Consider the following 22,381-nt stretch of genomic DNA (forward strand, 5'->3'; position numbering starts at 1 on the left):
CTCCTGTAAGGGAGTTGTGCAGAGCCACAAGGGCTCCCCTGAGCCTCCTCCTCCTCCTCACTCATTCACCACAGCCTTACCTAAACACTTACCTTGCTCTTTGCCACAAGACACAGCCTAATTTGTGCCTCTCCTAAACCCACAGCCCAGCACAGCCACCATCAGCCAACACAGCTTTTATTCCTGACTCAGGTTCCAAGGAAGTTTCAGAATCGCCCTGGCCTCCACCACATACATTTGCAAACTGCATCAGCAGAGGAGAAAATCCATAAGAAACTGATCCTGAGTATCTTAACAAAACCAAACACCGCTGCTCCGTCATGGAGTTAGCAGTTTCTCCTGTTTCCAGCCTCTGCAACATGGAAGAAAACCCAAAGTCAACACGGGGGCTTTATCCAAATGAATAACAAGTGGTAAGAGTTAACGGCGTGATGAGGGCTGTCTGGAGCTGCTCTGACTGGGAGGCACAGTGTAAATCTTCTCAAGTTGTGACAAATGTCTTGGCTAATGCAGCCACATTCTATGTTTAAATCTCACTAAGATGTAATTTGACATTTGGGTTTACTTTTTTCATTATAATTAAGACACAAACTCCAGTCCGCGCTAATCTCTGCACAGGCTGAATTTGCTCATGGAATTACCATCCCCACCGTGCCAATCCTTCCCCACACTCTGCAGTCAAATCAAAGGCAAACCAGACATTCTTTCCAGTAGGGTTCTGGTTACAGAAGTACAGTCAAAGCACAGGATGGATATTTCTAGGAGTCCAAAGGTCAAACTCTCATCTCTTGCTCAAGGAAATCCCCACGGAATAGGTAACACGAAGATAACACGCTGCACCCCGGTGTCGTAAGATAAGAACCCAAACAGAACAGCCCACAGCTGCATTTTTGATGGATGGAGGAGGATAGCTGAGGACAGGGAGCTGCCTCATGTGTCAACACACTCCACCTTCAGCAGCAAAGTGTGTCCTGGATCCCTTTCCATGCAGGCAGCATTCCCATCGCTCCCACTCCACACCTGCAAGGGCAGTGCGAGCAATGAAGTGCCACAAGGTGTGGCATTAATGCACAGCCACAGCCCTGACACCGTGCTGGGTGAGCCAGCTGCCCTCAGCTCAGCCGATGGGCACGACAGGGAGAGCAGCAGCACACAGGCAGTTTGCAAGGAGCTCTCATGACCAGACTGTGGAACAGGATAATCCAGACAGCCCTGTCCTGGTTGCTCCACAGAACCTTTGGCACGCACAGCTCTTTGCAAGCACCCAGGATGTGTGTCTGCACCTCTGCAGAGCGGCTCTGCTCCTGTGCTGCCCCTGGCACCATCAGCAGCTCACACACGGCTGTGTGAGCGCTTTCCTGCAGCTCCCATGGCAGCTCAGTGGCTTTGCCATCCCTGCCACAGCAGCTCCCAGCCCGGGTGGGCAGTGGGAGGCAGGGGAGCAGGCTGGAGGAGCACAAGACTCCATTCAGATGAGGAGCAGCAGTGCCCATTTTGTTTCTGAGGAAATGGTGCCACCAGAATCAAGGCAGGGGGTTGTTTAGGAGGGATCAAGACAGCTGGTACCTGCAGCTGGAGAGGGTTGTGCCACTATAGCTGCCTCAGGGATAAAGAGCCAAGGGTGGAGGAGCAGGCTGGGCCCCTTTCCAACAGGTGACAGAAAAAGGGAGCAGAGGCTGTCACAGAACCAGAGAATCATGGAATGGTTTAAATTGGAAGGGCCCTTAAACCTCATCCAGTCCTACCCTCTGCCCTGTTCAACCTGGACCTGGACCTGGACCAGGGATGGGGCAACCACAGCTTCTCTGGGCGGGTGTAAATTGGAGCAAGAGAGGTTCAACCTTGGGGTCAGGAGGCCAGGGCAGCAGCTGGGCTGGAGCCCAGGCAGGCTGTGCCCTCTCCTCCCTCGGATGCTCTGAGCTCCTGACCTGAGCAACCTGCTCTGAGCAGGAGGCTGGACCAGAAACCTCCTGAGCTCCCGTCCTACCTGAATTACCTGAAGGATCCACAGCTCCAGGCTGGGACCTGGCTGCAATCCACCACGCAATGCCTTCCCTGAGATGCAGGGCAGCACCTCCCACACGCAGCCTCCTGCTCTCCCAGCTGCTGCACGTTCCAAAAGCGAGTGCCTGACCAGGTCCAGCACTCAGAACAGCCTCGTGTGCCCATGCCTCACCTGGCTCCAACGAACATTTCTCCTGACAAACAAGAACCTTTCCAAGGATCTGGGGGGGTCTGCTCAAACCTGCTCAAATAGCCCAGGCTGCTCTGGCTCTCCACATGGCTTCTCTCCATATCCCAAAACGCTGTTGGCCACAGGCACAGAGGCCACAGACTGTCCTGGCTGCTCAGCAGCGCTGTAAATGCCACAGGAGAGTCACCCCACAAAGCTGGGACGTGCCACACCGCGACCCCAGCGCCCCCTGAGGGACCTGCTCAGAGCCAGCCAGCGCTCCTCAAGCCGGCAGTGAGGTTCGCAAATGCATTCCAAAATAAAAACTAACAACAGCGAGCTTTCTGCAAACGTCCAGAACCCCTTCCAGAGGTGAGGAAGCCTTTGGCACAGCAGGAGCAGACACGAGGAACGGGGGCCGCGCTCCTCTGCTCACACGAGAGCTCCGATCCTCCGGCAGCCCCAGGAACGGCTGCCAAGGAGCCGCGGGACTCCAAAAGCCCTGCAAATCTGCAACGCACTTTCTTCCACTGCTCTTTTTGCCATGTTTTCCTTTCAGCACGGCAGAGCAGCATGTTTGTGCTGGCCAAGCCTACCCTCCTCCTCTCCACCGCACCTCCAAGCAATCCAAGCACGGGAGATACAGTATTACCTCAAATATTTAACCAAGGGATTAAAGGATTCTCTTGGCAGGAGGCAGAGGCTGCCCCACGGTTACAGCTCCCTGCCTGGCTGGCAGGCTCTGCAGGGAGCGCTCTGCCCAGGCTCCTGAGGGATCACCACGATTTTCTCAGCTTTGTGCCCCAAAATGGCTGCTCACCGGCTCCCGGCCGTCCATGGCCTCCATCCAGAGCCGCCGGTCCTCCTCCGAGAGCGCCTGCATGGTGATGACCCCGGGCCTGCGGAGAAAGGGGACGCTGTCAATGGACTGCAGCATGGGGAGCAGGGTGGCACAGATGAAGGTTTCATGAGAGGGAGAGGGAAGTGGGACAAGCTCCCTCCCAGGCAAGCCCCAGCACAGGAGGACAAAAGCCATGGACACCCCTGCAGGTCCCGGCCAGGGTCAGCAAGGAGCAGAGGGCATCTCCAACAATCAGCACACCGTTCCAGTGGTTTTGTGTGAGAGCTGGGTGCCAAGTTCCTCCTCTGGCCCCCGGCCAGCCAGCTCACCTGCACTGGGTAGAGCACGTGCATGCAATGGCAGGAGAAGGCAAGGAAGGTAGGCAAGGAAGGGAAGCAAGCAAGCAGAGCCCCACACATCCCAGCCCGTGTCTCAGCAGCACCCCGAGCACCAGGCTCACAGAGGAGACCTTCTGCTGTGCCAAGTGCTTCATCCCCGAGGCGCCTGTGCCCTCATGGCTGTGCCCTCATGGCTGTGCCCTGTCCATACCCTGCTGCAGGACACAGCAGTGGCAGTGACACGATGCTGGCCCGTGTCCCCCTCCAGGAGCAGGGCAGGAGCCCCAGGGTGTCCAGGGTGCTGCTCCTGCCCCCAGCACTGTCACACACACCACAGCCCTGGGCTGCCCTGCCCACCCAGCCTCGAACAAGCAGCCCTGGGACTGCTCATTTACTGTAATGAGAGGGGAAGGGACAGGCCAGGGTGCTGCACACACGGCACAGGAGCAGGGACAGCAGTGGCACTGCCCTTGCCCGAGGCCAACGCCACCTCCATGCTCCTCAGTGGATGCTGTGCCTGCTCCTGGACCCCCCTTTCCAGCAAGGAGTCAAAGCTCCATTGCCTGCTCTGTGACCTGCAGGGTGAGGGTGGATTTGACCAGACACAGTGTTTGCACAGCCTCAGGTGTGGGGACACAGAGGGAGGGAGCTGTGACCCAGCCCAGGGCTGCCATCCCTCTGTGCCCTGCTTGGCTGTGAGCTCCCAGGGTTTCCATCCCCACACCCCGGCCCATCCTGCAGCCTGGATCCCAACACGCTCAGCTGGCCAAGCCTGCTCCTCCCAGCCTTGTGCCTTTGGGCTGGTCTGCATCCACCCAGGGCTGCTCCCAGACAGACAGACCTGTCCGTGTGTCTGTCTGGTGCTGCTGCTCCCAGGCTCAGCAGAGCAGGGGCTCTGGAAGGACACGGGATCACTGCTCCAGTGCTGCAGGGCACAGGGAAGGAGGGAAGGGAAGGAGATTAAACCTCAGGAGCTGCCAGCCACCTGCAGAGTGTGCACTGAGCACGTAGGCTCTGCTCAGTACTCGACCCCCAAACCTGATAAAGGTGGGCAGAGGGCTGATTTCTAACTTGAACTCCCCAAGGCTGGTTCAGCCGGAAAACGTGAGCGGCACCAACGCTCTGCAGATGCCCTTTGGTCCTTGATAAGAGCCTGTAAGAAAATTAAACTTTAACAGGGGCTCTCAAGAGGTGGGCTTGGCCCCTCGGCTGCTGCTGTGTGGCACGCACAGGGCAGGGACCGAGGATTAACCCTTCTCCTAACTGCACTCCCCATGCAGCCAGCCCAGCTCTCAGCAGGCACACGGCTGCTCAGCCCTGTCCCACCAGGGGAAGCTGTGCCCAGGTCCAAAAACCAGACATAATGTGCTTGATCTCTGCTAATCCCACTGGTGAGTCAGTCAATACTCACCAGCTTAGTGGTTTGGAAGTTTACTCACTTAGGAGGGAAGAGGAAACCACTTAACCATCGCCTCATCTGCGAGGGAAAATGCTCCACATCCAGCAGCAAATATGCTCAAAACACTGCACAAAGCTCCTTGTTGTGCAGGTACAGAGTGACTCAAGAGCAGTCCCGGGTACCTGGGGAGCTGCAGTGGCCACTTGAGCCAGGCCTTAGGGCTGACTTTAAGCCAAGCTGCTGCTGAAGGCACAGACACCTCAGTCAGAAAGCCCTGGAAGGGCTCTAGCCGAGCTAGGGACACACAGGAAAGGAAATACTGGCATTTCTGTCTCTTTAGCCAGAGAAATAGAGAAATTTAAGCCCTCCATTCATGGCATGCTGGGCACTGGACTCCAGCAGAGCACGGTGCCTGAGTGGCAGTGCTGGTATCTGGAGTGCCAGCTTCCCTCAGCACAGGGCAGAGAGGTGATAACAGCAAATGTTTGTTCTGCCTCTGAGCAGATAACAACTCCTCGGGCTTCACTTCAAAGTCAAACTTCTTTAACAGCATGAGGGGAGGGGCTGTGAAACTGAATCAAACCCAATTTCCATTGCAAATAGCCCTGCATTTCCTCCCCCAGTGTTTATTTGCCAGGGCACCCATTGCATCACTTTCCTGAGCAGAACCATCTTCCTGGCTGTGATAAATTTAAAATGCACCCACACATTACTGCCTCATCCATTATGGATGTGGCTGAGGCCCACGGGGTTCTGTGTGCTCCCAGCCAGGTCGGGTGTTTGGCACTGGATCAGCCTTCTGCCAGCACTGGAAACACTGCTCCATCCTCAGCAGGAAACACTGCTGGAAATACTGCTGGAAACACAGCTCCATCCTCACCAGGAAACACTGCTGGAAATACTGCTGGAAACACTGCTGGAAACACTGCTCCATCCTCACCAGGAAACACTGCTGGAAACACTGCTGGAAACACAGCTCCATCCTCACCAGGAAACACTGCTGGAAACACTGCTGGAAACACTGCTGAAAACACTGCTGGAAACACTGCTCCATCCTCACCAGAACCAGGAAACACTGCTGGAAACACTGCTGGAAACACTGCTCCATCCTCAGCAACCCTTCTGGAAACACAGCTGGAAACACAGCTCCATCCTCACCAAAACCAGGAAACACAGCTCCATCCTCACCAACCCTTCTGGAAACACAGCTCCATCCCCACCAAAACCAGGAAACACTGCTGGGAACACAGCTCCATCCTCAGCAGGAAACACTGCTGGGAACACACAGCTCCATCCTCAGCAGGAAACACTGCTGGAAACACAGCTCCATCCTCAGCAGCACTAGGAAATTCTGCCTGCACACAGCTCCATCCTCACTGAGCCTCCTCAGGACCAACCCCTCTCACAGCCATGGCAAAACCCTGCTCTGCCCTCCTTTCCCAAAAGAGCAGCAAAACTGATCTGTCCTTGTCCCTTCACCCAACAAACAACCCCGAATCCTGGGGGTCACTTATGCAGATAATTATTTATAAAATAACACACAGTAAATACAGATTTTGCTGCGGGCAGCTCCCACCTCCTCCCAGCACAGGATGTACCTGTGCCCAGGTGGGGCCAGCCCACCCCAGCCGTGCCCCCAGGGCAGCAGGACACCCTCCTGGACCTGAGCTCTTGTGGCAAACACAGCAAGGAGCTGCTGGTGCACTCCCAGGTGCTGCATCCCACACCTCCACCTGCACTCCACACTTCCCACCACAGCCCTCTGCCTTTTTCTGGGACACGGGGAGGGGAAGGGACATTTTGGGATCAGAAGAAATCCATTTATAAATGGGGTGAGTGTAGGAGGGTGAGACTAGAGCAGAACATGGCAAACACTTAATAAGAAAGAATATTTTCAATATGCTACAATCTAAAAATGGAAGCTTTTTCCATATGAGACAACACAGGAAATTTGAATTTTCTCAATATCTCAGCTTTTGTGACAAATGGCCTGGCCTTAAGGAGCTGTGACTAAGCACACTGAGAAAATGAGAAACTGCAATAGCTTTTCCTTCTTCCAGGAAAACAAACAAATAAGGAAAGCAATAGAAACAGATAAGAACTTCCAACTGCTGTAGCAGCTTATCACAGCGAGACAATCTAAACTGCTGATGAAAACACACAAGAGTGCATTAATAACAGGGGCTGAGAGCACTGAGATGTTCCCAGAGCAGAGCAGCCCTGACAGGAGCCCATGGCCACGGGCCTGGCACCAGCAACCAGGTGTGACCCCAGAAATGCTGGGGAGCCAAAATGTGCCCCAAAATGCTGGGGAGCAAAGCTGGAATTAAGGGGGAGATTGACCCCCAAAATACAGGTGTGGTGCCAGTCCCCCTGGGGGCACCCACAGGGCAATGGTGGTGCCTGCAGAGCTCACTGCTCTCCTGACACACCAAACCCTGCATCTGAAGGGCTCCTGCTCCCCTAAAAGCCAGCTGGCACTCAGAGCAGTTTGCTTCTGGCCCACAGCAATGACCTACATTATCCTAAATGACACAGCCTTTGTCATCACTCAAATGAGATCCTCCTCCTCCTCCTCCCCAGGGTAAGACACTGCCTGACATCCCTGCTCACCTTGTTTACAAACCTGATTTAATGTGCAGAGACTACAAACGAGTTCAGTTAATGAGAAAAGAGCATTAGCAGTAAAACACAGTGTCCATCACGCTGGGGGTGTATTTCAGGCAGACCCAAAACACCATTTGGGGTTAATTTTGCTGTAACAACACTTCTAACTTGCTATACTGAACATGACAGCCATTTGTAAATGCCAAGGCCAGGCTGGATGGGGGCTGGAGCAACCTGGCCTAGTGCAAGGTGTCCCAGCCCATGGCAGGGGGTGGGATGAGATGGGTTCTAAGGTCCAACAGAAACTATTCTGGGATGCTGAGACAAGGAAGCAATGCTGTAATAACAGACCAGGCTCCAGATTTTCAGCTTGGTTGTGCTGAATCATCTTTACAGGAGAAAAACACACTTCTTTTCACACCTAGGAAGGAACAGCTCTTGGCTGGTGCTATTTAGGGAGTTCCTGCTGAGCTCCAGCCCTCAGCCTGTGCTGTCTGAGCTCCCAAAGTGCAGGGCTGACAAAAGTTTCTGTGGTTCAGTGTGAGAAGCAAGGCCGAGGCTGCCACCTCCAGGCTGCCTGGGAGCTGTGGGACAGCCAAGGCTGGAGCTGGCAGGGCGGATGGAGGTGATCTCAGCACAGCCTGCACTGACAGCAGGACCCAGATCTGCCCCAGGGACACGAGACAGGCTGGGCACAGCACAGCAAAACTTCTTTCCTCTTCCTCTTAAGTTTATCCAATATTTTAGACATCTAATGACAAATTCTGATACCAATAGAATGCAGAGCTGCCTGTATATTGGAGAAAAAACAGCTTTTTCCTTCAGGTGTGTCCTGCTCTCCTGCTCTCTCAGGCAAATCCCTGCAGCAGCAACGTGCACATGAAAGGAGAAATTCCCCAGGTTTCCCCTTCCTGTGCTACTCCACTGCCATGATTTACATGGAGCATGCAGGTTTCTGGAGCAGCTCCTGATCCCATGCCTGGCAGGCTCCAAACATCAAGGGAAGCTTCAGCTGCCTCTGAACACTCTAAAGAAAATTATTGAGGCTCCACTCTCCTTCTCCCGCTTTTTTGTTTGGTTTTCACATTATAAAAAAATATCCTCAGGGCACAGCAAAAAAATAAATTTCTGTGTCAGCAGAAACACTGGTGGTTTCTGGAGAAAAGCACAGCCCCAGAGAGTGGGAGGCAGCCCCAGGTTATCTCCAGCCTCAGCCAGCACAGGCAGGGCTCCATCACCCAACCCTCCCTGCCACGGGCTGGCACCGAAACGCTGCCCAAGGCTGGACAGGGGCCATTCCAGCATCATCCAACACCCAGATTTCAATGAACTTGGGTTTTTCTGAGACCTCCAGGAATTCCTGCAGATGGGAGGAGAGCTGGACAGGCACACAGCTGGGAGAGCACACTGAGTGCCTTTGGAGCAGGGAACTCCTGCAGTGAGGAGACCACAGGCAGTGACTGATTCCCCTTGGAACAGCAACAGCAGCCTGGCTTTCCTGTTTGTGAGTGCAAGCCATGCGTGATGCCAGCTGGTATGGTACAGCTCCCACTCCTGCTGTCAGGGACTGAACCCAACCCACACACACCTCTGGTCCAGCTGCTGTGGGGTAAGTCACAGCTGAAGTGTTTTCCTTCTTCAGGAAAAAGGAATGGAAGGAGGCACAAGCCAGAGTCCATTATCAGCATCCATGATGAACCAGTAACAGCCAGCCCAGCAGGAAAGCTGACACTGTTCCAATGCTGGAAGAGGCAGCACACCCCTCCAGCACAGCCACAGAGCCTTCTCCAGGCTGGCAACCCTCACCTTGTGTGGCCAGAGGCTGCAGAAGTGCTAAAACACCCTCAAAGCCAGAGAGACTTGAGTCAGAGAGGCTTGTAAACCAAAGCACTGACTCAACACACGGAGAGCACCTGGCTGGGAAAGGTGTGACTCCTTGGATTAATGCTTTCCACTCACTGAGGTGTGACTGACAGAGAGGAACTGCACAGGAACTGTCCCACAGCCAGGAGCAGGAGCACAGGAACAGGAGCACAAGGAGCAGGAGCACAGGAATAGGAGCACAAGGAGCAGGAGCACAAGGAGCACAGAGCACAAGGAGCACGGAGCACAAGGAGCAGGAGCACAGGAACAGGAGCACAAGAAACAGGAGCACAGAGCACAAGGAGCACAGAGCACAAGGAGCACAAGGAGCAGGAGCACAAGGAGCACAAGGAGCACAAGGAACAGGAGCACAAGGAGCAGGAGCACAAGGAGCAGGAGCACAAGGAGCAGGAGCACAAGGAGCACAGAGCACAAGGAGCACAGAGCACAAGGAGCACAGAGCACAAGGAGCACAGAGCACAAGGAGCACAGAGCACAAGGAGCAGGAGCACAAGGAGCACAGAGCACAAGGAGCAGGAGCACAAGGAGCACAGAGCACAAGGAACAGGAGCACAAGGAACAGGAGCACAAGGAGCACAGAGCACAAGGAGCACAGAGCACAAGGAGCACAGAGCACAAGGAGCACAGAGCACAAGGAGCACAGAGCACAAGGAGCACAGAGCACAAGGAGCACAGAGCACAAGGAGCAGGAGCACAAGGAGCACAGAGCACAAGGAACAGGAGCACAAGGAACAGGAGCACAAGGAGCACAGAGCACAAGGAGCACAGAGCACAAGGAACAGGAGCACAAGGAGCACAGAGCACAAGGAACAGGAGCACAAGGAGCACAGAGCACAAGGAGCACAGAGCACAAGGAGCAGGAGCACAAGGAGCACAGAGCACAAGGAACAGGAGCACAAGGAGCACAGAGCACAAGGAGCACAGAGCACAAGGAGCAGGAGCACAAGGAGCACAGAGCACAAGGAGCAGGAGCACAAGGAGCAGGAGCACAAGGAGCAGGAGCACAAGGAGCACAAGGAACAGGAGCACAAGGAGCACAGAGCACAAGGAGCACAAGGAGCACAGAGCACAAGGAGCACAGAGCACAAGGAGCACAGAGCACAAGGAGCACAGAGCACAAGGAGCACAAGGAACAGGAGCACAAGGAGCAGGAGCACAAGGAGCAGGAGCACAAGGAGCAGGAGCACGAGGAGCACAGAGCACAAGGAACAGGAGCACAAGGAGCAGGAGCACAGCTCTTCCCTTCCCTCCCCAGGCCAGCACAGCCCCAGGAGGCTCCTGGCAGCACCCACCGATCCACAGCCTCCACATCAAAGCAGAACCTCTTCTCAATGGTGTCTGTTTTCCGCCGGGTGCAGGATTTCAGGGTGACAGCTTCATCTTCCCCCTGAGAAGAGACAAAATCTCAGTTGAGGCTGAGAGCAACCAGCAGCCACAGGCCTGTCCCCAGCTGTCAATGAGCAGGTTCAGACCTGGGGGATCTGGCAACAGCACCCTGCTAAAAACATCCATTTATATCTCTGACAGGAGGACTTGTCTGTTTACCCTTACTTAGTCCAAAACCTTTCATGAGGAGCCTTCCCTTCAGGATGCCCACCATTCAGTCTGTGCATAAAGCACCACACAACCCATTCTTCATGGGGCAGGTACTGCTGGACCATGGGCAAAATCAGCTTTATTTTCCATTGCTGAACACACTCCTGCTGGCAGTTTGCACTCCACGCTGCATTTTTGGCAGCACTGTGCACACGAGGACTCCTAACAGGAGCAAACACGTCCTAAAATGTTTATTGTATAACAAAGCAATGACAAAACCATTCTCCCAGCCCGCGAGTGCCTCTCTGCATCCCAGCCGAACTGGATTTCCAGAGGGCTGAGCTCAGGATCTGTGAGCACTGCTGTCCTCTGCTGGAGGGAATCCTGCCTCAGCCCCTGCCAGCACACACACTGCTCCTGCAACTGTGAAATTCCACTCGTGACTTAAGAGAAAATGAATTCTGAAGGAGTTCCTGGAGACAGACACTTTTCTGGGCTCCCTGTGCTGTTCCTGATGACACCTTGGCTGACCACCCTGTTCCCTGACATCACCATTTTTCCAGGAAACACATTTAGAATCACTTAGATTGGAAAAGACCTCAAAGATCAGAGTGTGAAAGCTGCCCAGAACAGCCAAGCCCACCACTGATCCATGTCCTCACGTGCCACAACCACACATCCATTAAATGCCCCCAGGGAGGGTGACTCCCTGGTTCCTATCCATTAACTCTTCCCCAGAGCCACCACCACTCATCTCCTGGCACCCAAACCCTCCCTGGCACTCAGCCCTGCCCATCCCACAGAATCCCCAGCCCCAAGCCCCAGGGCTGCTCCATGCCCAGATGTGCATGGTGGTCACCACTGACAGACCCTGGAGCCCAGCACGGGCACCATCTCATGGCAGGGTGGTGCCAGCCACAGGTGAAGCACAGCCCTGCACAGGGGCTCAGCCTGGCCCTGCACAGCCCTGGGTGCTGGGAGAGCCCTGCGAAGGGAAGGGACCAGACAAAACACAGTACACAGCCACTGCTGATTACAGGGCTGGGATATGTTCATGCTGAGCTATAATGAAGATGCTCCAAGGCAAGAGGAAATTAATTTTAGAAGCTTCCCTGCCCACAGCTGGCTCCCTGTGCCAGCAGGAAGCCATGTGGGAGCCTGTCCAGCTGCCCCAGGCTCTCCCCAGCAAGGGGATTGTGCTTGCAAACTGTCCCAGCTGGGAACTCTGTGCAGGGGCCTATTGTTCCTGCTGCACAGAGCAGCAAAGCCAGCCCTGGATACACCCTGGGAGCACTGGGACACGGCCCTGGGAGCACTGGAACAGGGCCCTGGAGCACTGGGACAGCCCTGGGAGCACTGGGACACGGCCCTGGAGCACTGGGACAGCCCTGGAGCACTGGGACAGCCCTGAGAGCACTGGGACACGGCCCTGGAGCACTGGGACACGGCCCTGGGAGCACTGGGACAGCCCTGGGAGCACTGGGACACGGCCCTGGAGCACTGGGACACGGCCCTGGATACACCCTGGGAGCACTGGGACAGCCCTGGGAGCACTGGGACAGCCCTGGGAGCACTGGGACAGCCCTGGGAGCACTGGGACACGGCCCTGGATACACCCTGGAGCACTGGGACACGGCCCTGGAGCACTGGGACAGCCCTGCTCCCAGCCAGCACCCACTCACCCCTTTCCCTCCTGCTCCCAGCCCTCACTCACCCCTTTCCCTCCTGATTTCTGGTCAAAGGGCACCATGGTGATGCGCTTGGATTCCCTCTGGTAGGTGCAGTAATGCTTCACCCAGGAAGTCCCAAAGTGACCTGCAGAGCAAGCACAGGGTTCATGCCCAGAGCAGTTCCAGTGCCCCCCATCAGACCCTGCTGTGTCTGACCATCGTTTCACGTGCCAGGCTCCATGCCCAGCACAGTTACAGCACCCTCCCATCAGACCGTGCTGTGTCTGACCATCGTTTCACGTGCCAGGCTCCTGTACCTAACAGAATGCTGGCAGGATTCTCCCTGGCTGCCCCATGCCCACTGCCAGGGCTCTGTGCCTGCTGGATCAGCCTTTGTGCCCCCGTCCCCCTGCCCAGGCTGCACCCCCAGGCCCCCAGCCCTGCACCTACGCTTCTCCTGCACGTAGAGATAGCCCTCCATGGTGTAGGGGCTGATGTTTTTGTGCTCGTGGGGATTCTCCTTCATCTTCTTCATCAAAGCTTCAACCTCTGACCTTGTTCCTTCAAAGCGGTTTCTTGTCTGCAAATTAAAACAGGAATGTGCTCTCCAGTGCAGGGACCTGAGCCTGGCTCTGCAGGACATAGCTAGGGCACTACAGCCCTGTGGGGAGCCCAGGGGCAGCCACGGGGCAGGTTTGCTTCCTGGGCCTGGATTTAAGCTAAAGAAAAAATATTACAACAATTGGCAAGGCCTGCCAGAACTATAAGGGGGCTTACACAAAGAGGGAGAGTGATTTTTGACATGGGTCAATATAGGACAAGGGAAATGGATTTAAACTCAAAGAGGAGAGATTTGGATTGGATATTAGGAAAAAATTCTTCCCTGTGAGGGTGGGCAGGCCCTGGCAAAGGGTGCCCAGAGCATCTGTGGCTGCCCCTGGATCCCTGGCAGTGCCCAAGGCCAGGCTGGGCAGGGCTGGGAGCACCTGGGACAGGGGAAGGTGTCCCTGCCACGGCACTGAATGAGCTTTAAGGTTCCTTCCAACCCAAACCAGTCTGGGATTCTGTGATTAAATACACCAGAAGGTGAGGTGGCTCTGGAGACCCTGACAGCAATGGGCACAGGGCACAGGGACACCCTGTGGGCACACTCACATTCTGGATGCTGATTGTCAGCTCTGTCTTGAAATCACTGAAGTCCTTTGCAAGCTCATAGCCGTGGTGGTAGAACGTGAAGAGCCCCTGCAGAAAGGCCAGCAGCTGCATTGGGGAAAAGCAAATGGAGATGGTCAGTGCAGAGCCAGAGCTGCACCCAGGGCCACCAGCGCTGAGGGGAGGGGGCCCTGCAGCCCCCCGGGATGGAGGGGCTCCCTGGTGGGCTCTCTGTGAGAGGGGCTGTGGGGTGAGGGCTCCCCATGACCCCGTTTCACCACAGCCCCCAGCTTTGCGCAGGCTGAGCCGGACTCAGAGCTCACTTACAGGTTCCACAAACTCAAACATCTTCCTCTCCTGGACCTCCTGCACCTTGAAGACATATTCCAGGGACACCTCGTAGAAGTGCTGCCGAACCAGGTCCACCTGGCTGTCTGCCTGCAGGGGGTGCAGAGGAAACAGAGCTCAGGAGCCACCAGGGCACAGCAGGCTCTGATGGGAGCACCCCCAGGAACAGCAAACCCAGCCCCAGCCCAGGGGCACAGGAACACACATAAACCTGACCACACCAGCAAGCTCTTCCTTCAGCTGAGGAAAACGGGTGTGTGACTCGTGTTCTCACCTCCCCAACAGCTGGGTACAAAACGTGCAGCAGAGGTGAGAAAAACGGAAATCACTGTGAGCTTGAGAAGAAAAGGCAACTCTCCCTTTTCTGGAAATCTGTGAACCTGACAAGAAAAGGCAACTCTCCCTTTTCTGGAAATCTGTGAACCTGACAAGAAAAGGCAACTCTCCCTTTTCTGGAAATCTGTGAACTTGACAAGAAAAGGCAACTCTCCCTTTTCTGGAAATCTGTGAACCTGACAAGAAAAGGCAACTCTCCCTTTTCTGGAGAGCACTCCCCTCGCCAGGGATGCCACATCCACAGTTCACAGCTCCACACCGAATCCTCTTTCTAAGGTAAGCCCTCCCTCGGGGGTCTGAGCCACACAAACCACGGACACTTCCCTGGCACGGGGGAACAGGAGCGGCCCCTGAGCCGGAGCTGCTTCCAGCGGGCTCCTCCTGCCCGCCCGGCAGCGGCCCCAGCCAGGCCCGGGTGGGAGATGCCACCAGATGGCACCAGATGGCACCAGATGGCACCAGCAGGCAGCGCTGCTCCAGCGCACCGGCACGGGCCCGGCATCCCGCACTGACCCGCACACAGCCCAGCTGAATCCCGCACAGAATCCCACACTGACCCCGCACACATCCTGTGCTGAATCCCGCACAGAATCCCGCACTGACCCCGCACACATCCTGTGCTGAATCCCGCACTGACCCGCACACAGCCCAGCTGAATCCCGCACAGAATCCCACACTGACCCCGCACACAGCCCAGCTGAATCCCGAACAGAATCCCACACTGACCCCGCACACATCCTGTGCTGAATCCCGAACAGAATCCCAAAGAGTTCCCAAACTGAATCCCAAACTGAATCCTGCGCTGATCCCCTACACATCCCGAGCTGAATCCCGCACAGAATCCCGCACTGACCCGCACACAGCCCAGCTGAATCCTGCACACATCCTGTGCTGAATCCTGAACAGAATCCCGCACTGATCCTGCACACATCCCGTGCTGAATCCCAAACTGAATCCCGGACTTACCCCGCACACATCCCCAGCTCAATTCCAAACTGAATCTCAATCACATCCCAAACAGAATCCTGAACAGAATCCCAAACTGATCCCGCACACATCCCATGCTGAATCCCAAACTGATCCCGCACACATCCCGTGCTGAATCCCAAACTGATCCCGCACACATCCCATGCTGAATCCCAAACTGATCCCGCACACATCCCATGCTGAATCCCAAACTGATCCTGCACACATCCCGTGCTGAATCCCAAACTGAATCCCGTGCTGAATCCCGTGCTGAATCCCAAACACATCTTGAACCGAATACCAAACTGAATCCCAAACTGAATCCCGCACACATCCCACTCTGCATCCCACCTGCACCCCATCTGGCACCTCCAGGCAGCCCCCAGGGCCTTGCTCTGTCCAGGGCACAGATCACACCTCTGACAGCCACGAGTGGATCCTTCCCTGCCCAGCCAGAACTCCTTCCACTGCCTGCCCCATATCAGCATCTCAAACACAAACTAAACCAGGGCTCATTTAAAGGCCACCATTCCCTGGGACACACTGCTGTTATTTACACACATGGCTGTTATCTACACACCCCAAGGACAAGGCTGGCTTGCAGGCACACCTGCCCAGATGCTGAGCCCTCCTCAGCCCTGATTTGCTGGAGGATGACCACCTGTGTCCCAGGTGTTTCTGCTCTGCTGGGCATGGTCCCACCACCCAGGTACAGGAGCCCAGCAGTGCCCCCGGTAAGGGACAGGCAGCACACCAGCACCATGCCCCAGGGCAAGGACACACACCCTGCAGGACCAACCCACCCTGGGCCAGCACAAGGAATTCCAGACTTGAAAGGAGTGATTGAAAACTCAGCATACTCATTCAGTGGGAGCACTTGTCACCACAGCTAACCACGTCCTGAATCACTGAGGGCTCCTAAAGGGTTTAAGGCACTAAGCCTGCTCCCTCCTCCCCTGGAGCACAGAGCAGAGCAGCCACTTGCAGAGAAGGAGACCAGACAGCCATGATTTGTGCTGGCACATGGGAAGCCTGCAGCAGAACCAGTTCCTTTCTGTTACACTCTTTAATTATAAACCCTCTCTCCTTTTTGATTGCTATCCATTTTGGGATCTCTCTGTTTTACTCACCAAGAAAGCTCCATATCCTTTCATTACAGGAAAAGGGGAAAACCCAGCACCCGCAGCCAGAATGAAGGAAAAAATTAGTTTACAGCCAGGAGAACCATTGTTATAAACAGTGTGAGGCATTCAAAAAGCACTCCACAGTCACAGCCAGACATGGAAACTCAGAGGTCGCTCTCACCTCCTGAAGCTGGGATTCTTTCTTCTTGGAAGACAAGTTCAAGTGCTTTTCTAGGACACCACAGTATTTCTCAGTCTCCTTGTCGTATTTCTTTTTGGCATCCTACAGAACAGGACAAGAAGTGTGACCCTGAACACAAGGGTCCCGGAGCAGCTGTGACAGCAGCCCTGTGGCACTGGGCAGGGTGGCAGTGCCAGGTGGGAGCTACCATGAGCTGGGACCTGGGGGCAGCAGCTGGAAGCAGGTGAGGCTGCTGTTATCTGCCAGCATCAGCAGCTACAGGAAAGCAGCTTGTGCTGCCAAACCCCAAGGCTTGAGGGAACCCCTCCTCTGCTCCTGGGCCCAGGGCTTGGTAAAACATCCAGATCCAGCTCCAAAAGCAACAGAGCGAGGAAAGTGCTTTCTAAGCAGAACCTGGTCACAATTCCACATCCCAGCTCTACCACCACTTACAAGAGCTTCTCCTCTGTGTGACGTGGGACAATGACACAGCACCTCAGCTCTTTGTGGCAGCAGCATTAAGGACACCAATTTCACTTTCCTTTGCATCCTGTGCCAGCCTGGCCCACCCAACACCAGGCCTCAGTCCATGCCAGCAGCTACAGGTAAGCAGGTGTGTTCTGCAGGACCCCTCTCTGTGTTTGCAGGTAAGCAGGTGTGTGCTGCAGGACTCCTCTCTGTGTTTATAAGCAGGTGTGTGCTGCAGGACTCCTCTCTGTGTTTATAAGCAGGTGTGTGCTGCAGGACCCCTCTCTGTGTTTGCAGGTAAGCAGGTGTGCTCTGCAGGACTCCTCTCTGTGTTTATAAGCAGGTGTGTGCTGCAGGACCCCTCTCTGTGTTGGCAGGTAAGCAGGTGTGTGCTGCAGGACCCCTCTCTGTGTTGGCAGGTAAGCAGGTGTGTGCTGCAGGACCCTCTCTGTGTTGGCAGGTAAGCAGGTGTGTGCTGCAGGACCCCTCTCTGTGTTTATAAGCAGGTGTGCTCTGCAGGACCCTCTCTGGGTTTCTGTGTTTGTTTCCAGCTGCACTGGGCACTGCTGCCATGCAAACGCAGCCCGGGGAGCTGGCATGAGCTGCTTGCAGGCAGCAGCAGGTTGTTATAACAACAGGGGAGCCACAGACAGTGGTTTTCATTTCAGAACAAAGGCAGGAAAGGAAGGGGGGGCCAGGCTGTCTCACGGCTGCCCTCAGCCACAGCGGCGCTTCCCCGTCCTGCCAGCAGCGTCCGGGTTCCCCTGCAGCCCCCAGCCATCCTTGGGCTGGGGAGGGCAGCCTGGGGGACTCGGGAGAGTGTGAGCCCCTCCAAACAATCCTAATTCTTCCTTGGAGTAAGGAAACAAGCTCACTTTGGTTGGCATGCTGTTTTTGCCCTGGGCAGTTGTTTGGCTGTGGGTGAACTGAGGCATTTCCCAGGAGCTGGATCACGCCGTGTCCATCCCAGAGCAGCCACTGCCCCCTGCCATGCCCGAGCCCGCCCTGCAGAGTGCCAGCTCCTGCCCAGCCCGGGGGCAGTGCCCGGGTTACCTTGGCAGCCCCGATCTGCTCCTTGCGGAACTTCTCCAGCGGCGTGATCAGCACCTCGCTGGCGTTCTCGATCTGGGGGCAAAGACAGGCACAGCTCAGCTCTGCTGCTCCAGGGCAACCCTCCCACAGCCCAGACACCCCCAGGCTTCACCCCTCTGTCTCTGCACACCTGTGACCCCCCGGCAGCAGCTCGGCTGCTCTCCAACAGCAAGACTCCATTCCTGATGCTTTCCAAGTGTTTCCCCACCAAGCCGCCCTCTCCTTCCTCTCTCTGCCCTCCCCTGCAGCTCCACACCAGCGAGGGCAGCAGCCACTGTCACCACAGTGCCCCAGGTGCCACCACCCCTGCTCCCAGGCCAGCTGGGCCGTACCATGCGCATCCGCTCGTCCTCCAGGTTCCGCAGCACCGTGGCAAACTCCTGCAGGGACTTGGCTGGAAGGGACACAGGCAGCATTTCACACTCAGTTGTCACAGAAAGGAACTGCACAGAGGGGTTTTGTCTGTCTGTGTTTTGGGTGGGGAGGCTGGGGTTTTTATTATCCTTGCTCTTTCCCTATAAAGGCTCCTGCTGCCTACAGCTGGCAGCAGAGCATCCCCAGCACCAGGCTTCCTCCTCCAGACAGACACATCTCACTCAAACCTGCTCTGCCCAAGTCACCGACCAGCCCCACAGCAAGCACTGGCCTCCAGCCATGCCCAGCACACCAGGGGCAGCTCCCCAGCACCAGGGAGACCTGGATGAGGAGCTATTTCTGCTGAGAGACTGGGCACCAATAAACAAGCAAAGTTAAATCAGGGCTAAAGCTTCTTTGCTCTCCTGGCTCCAGACGATGTGCACAATAAGCTCTGAAAGTTCAGCTGGGGCAGGAGGAGAGAGGGAAGAGGCTGAAGCCACCGCCCTGTGCCAGGAGAAGCTCAGGCAGAGCCAGGCTTAGCTCAGAGAGCCTTGCCAGGCTCAGCACTGCTGATTCCCCCCGGTGTGACTCTGCTGCTCCTCTGCTTCAGAGCACAGCCCCTCACAGTGTGCTCAGCCACAACCACCTCCAGAGGCTCCTCTCCAGTGCAAAGCACCCAGCTAACTGAGGTGCTTTCAGACACAGGCAATCATCTCCCTTTCCCATCTGGCAGGGACAGATTTAGGCCAAGAGGCAACAGGTGATTCCCTGGGGGAGGCTGTGCTCCTGGAACCAGGAGGAATAAGGCATTTCCAGAGGGCACCCAGACAATGCCCTGGGTGTGCTGGTGCGATTCCCTCGGTGCCCTGCTCGGGGCTGGCTCCAGGAGCAGCAGGACTCACCTATGCAGATCTCATCGTCAGTCTCAGCGTCACCGATGCAGCGGAACTTGAACTCGTTGAGGGAATCGGCGAACTTGCGCTTGGCGGCCGACAGGTCTGTGGGAGCAGGGACACGGGGACATCACCAACGGGAAAGGGCCCCAGCAGCAGCACGCAGGCATGATCCCAGCCAGGAAACACCCACAGAGGGACCCCTGCCCCAGGGAAGCCCCAGAGCGCTGCCCTCCTGCACCCACCCCAGGGATGCTCTGTGGGGTCCCTTCAGCACCCCAAAATAGCCTTCAGGAGATGGCTTCAGAATAGCCAAAGAGCCACCCCAGAGCTCAGAGCCAGAGCCATGGGGCACAGTGACACACGGTGACACTGCCCCCAGGAGATGGCCCCTCTGCCATGCCCCTGGCATCAGGGAAGGCAGCAGCACAGAGCTTTGGTGCTTCCCCAGCTGCAGATTCCCTCTGAGATCTGCATCCTATTAAGTTCTTACTCACAGTGACCCAAGCGCATCCAGGATTGGCTTTTCAGGCCAGCCCTGTTAACCTGGCACACACAGACAGAACTGGGGCCACCGAAGGCACCGTGTGGCTGCAGCCCTGCCCGTGTGAGCAACTCACAGTGCTCACTCCCCAGTGCATTTCTTCACCCAAAACCCAAAACTCCAGGGTTTTTCCCTTTCCCAGCACTGGTGGAAAATGTGTGTGCCCGCAAAGGCCATTTCCTCCTGTCAGGCACCACAGCCAAGAGATAACCACAGCAGAGTCCCAGTGTTTTGCTTTCCCCATGGGATAAGGGAGCTGGCAACTTTCTCCGAGCATCAAAGCTGTTTTCCCAGTATTGCTGCTGACAGCCTGGGGTTAATCCTGCCCGGTTCAGTCCCAGCTGCCTCCACACAAGTGCTTCCTAAGGCAGCAGGAAATCACCCAGCCAAGGCAGGCAGGGACAGGGAAATCCTGGGAGCCTTCCCCGTGGAAAAGTACAGAGGGGGCTTCTTGGAGGAGAGGGCTCACACATAGCAGGATTTGCACTTTGCTCCCTGGAGGATGGAACGAGCGTGGATTTACAGCTTTTACCCCCTTCCTGTGCCTGGAGCTGCCAGCAGCCTCCACTGGCACCCACAGGAACAGGACACACGTTTTTTGGGGAAGCTTCCCCAGTGCTCCTGGGCAGGACTGAGGAGAGGGATTCAGGGAGGGTTTGCTCCAGCTCAGCACAGGGCTGAGCAAAGGGCACTGGGACAGCCCTGGGCAGGACCCCAGAGCTGGAGAGGCTCCTGCAGCACAGGGATGGATGGACACCCGGGGGGCTGAGCTCCCCCAGCCAGGGACAGGCCTGTCCTGACCTCTCCAATGTCACCTTCTCCACAGTCACCTCTCCAGGGTCACCCTCTGCTCCACCTGAGGGTGAGGAGCAGCTCAGGGCTCTGGGACCAGGCAGGAGCCAGAGCAAAGCCAGGAAGCCCCTGGAGCCAGCAGCACTGACAGCCATGGTGCTTATAAATAGGCAAGGCAGAGGCAGGGGGAGAGGGAGATAACTCCTGCAGTGACAGTGATAAAGGATAAAATTAGCAGCAGGATCAGCCAGAAAAGGAGAGAGGGGCACCCATGCCCACCCTGGGGCCCCACTGTCCTCCCCAGGCCACTGTCAGGCCACCCATGCCCAGGAACCCTTCAGCTGCATTTTGGGACAGCAGCCCTGCAGGGGAAGCAGGAAGGCACAGGGAGAGCAGGGCACCCCCCTGACAATCCTCTGGGTTGCTCTTCCCCAGGGCTGTGAACAAGCAACCCCAAAATCCTGCAAAGGCTCAACAGAATCTGCTGCTTCCTCTGAGGCACGAGCAGAACACCCAGAGCCTGCACATGAGTCACACCAGGAGCTGGCAAGTGTTCCTCCCAAGAGCTCTGCTGGCTTGATCAGCCAACCACCACAAAATGCCTGAAAAACCCACCTGCCTGGGCAACCCAACCAGCTCAGGCTGCAGGTCTCATCATCATCATCATCATCATCATCATCATCATCACCTCCATGGCTCCCCTTTCCCACCTGGGCTGGTGAGGATGGGACAATCCCCTCAGGAAAGTGCCCTTGATAGAAAACTGGCACACACACAGGCCCACCTGCCCAGCTCCAGCAACCAGGGATCTGAAATAAATGCCCTTTTAAAAGCGATGCATGCCCCCCTTCCACTGCATCCTGCACACCCACGCAGGGACAGCAGGGGCAGCTCCCAGCAGGGCAGAGGGCAGCAGCCTGTCCTGGAAGCAGGCTCAGATACCCAGATAACCCCTGTGGCCATCCCTGCTCCCTCACAGCCAGCCCAGGCTCGCCCCGCTGTCCCCCTGTCTCTGCAGCCAGGGAATCGCCGGCTGAATTCCATCCCAGGCACACACTGCAGCTCCAGGGCTCCCCAAACCCGCCTGAAGGCAATTCTGCAGCCCCAGGAGTCCTGCAAAGGGAGCAGCTTGTGCTCCCCATGTCCCTCCTCCTCAGCTCAGACTTTCTGGGAAGTGGCTGCTGTTACCACAAAAGTTAAACTGAAGTGGTTGCTTCTGACATGAAAAGCCTCTTCTGAAGGAATTTGGAACTACTGAAGAAGGATTTGTGGAAGGATTGTGTCCTGGTTTCCCACCCCTCCTCCACGAGTGCAACACCCTGGGGTGACCCCACTGAGCCAGGTCTGCAGGCAGCACCCCAAAACAACAGGCAGGAACCACAGCCCATCAAACTGAGATGTCAGGAACACAAACATCCCCCCTGCCTGGCCCTGCAGCCTGGTGCCACGTTGGGAAGCTCAGGGCAGCCCGGGCACAGTGACCCTGCTGGCTCAGAGGGGATGGGGGCTCTGTCCAGAGCTGGCTCTGCAGCCACTCTGTGCACAGGCTGCAAACAGCACAAAGCTCTGTCTCAGCACAGGGCCAGCAGCAGCAGCAGCAGGAGGAGTGGCTCAGGCTAGAGACAAGCCTGCTGCTGAGTGTGCCATGAAGGGTTAATGTGCCACAGAGAGGGAGCAGAG

The 22,381-nt window shown here is 56.2% G+C and overlaps 1 protein-coding gene across 3 annotated transcripts in view; it reads right to left on the reverse strand.

Moving 5' to 3' along the window:
• Positions 1–22,381, reverse strand: part of ARHGAP26 (Rho GTPase activating protein 26) — a 102,618-nt gene that overhangs the window by 66,554 nt on the left and 13,683 nt on the right. For all 3 annotated transcript variants that reach the window (XM_058034798.1, XM_058034797.1, XM_058034799.1), the window contains exons 2-11: positions 19,375–19,470; positions 18,448–18,509; positions 18,077–18,148; positions 16,556–16,657; positions 13,928–14,038; positions 13,604–13,708; positions 12,899–13,028; positions 12,493–12,593; positions 10,535–10,629; positions 2,994–3,072 (exon numbers count right to left, since the gene is read on the reverse strand). In XM_058034798.1, the coding sequence (XP_057890781.1) occupies positions 2,994–3,072; positions 10,535–10,629; positions 12,493–12,593; positions 12,899–13,028; positions 13,604–13,708; positions 13,928–14,038; positions 16,556–16,657; positions 18,077–18,148; positions 18,448–18,509; positions 19,375–19,470 (953 nt within the window). The remainder of the gene's footprint in view (positions 1–2,993; positions 3,073–10,534; positions 10,630–12,492; positions 12,594–12,898; positions 13,029–13,603; positions 13,709–13,927; positions 14,039–16,555; positions 16,658–18,076; positions 18,149–18,447; positions 18,510–19,374; positions 19,471–22,381) is intronic.

Source organism: Melospiza georgiana, chromosome 15 (genome assembly GCF_028018845.1).
Source record: "Melospiza georgiana isolate bMelGeo1 chromosome 15, bMelGeo1.pri, whole genome shotgun sequence".
NCBI lineage: Eukaryota > Metazoa > Chordata > Aves > Passeriformes > Passerellidae > Melospiza > Melospiza georgiana.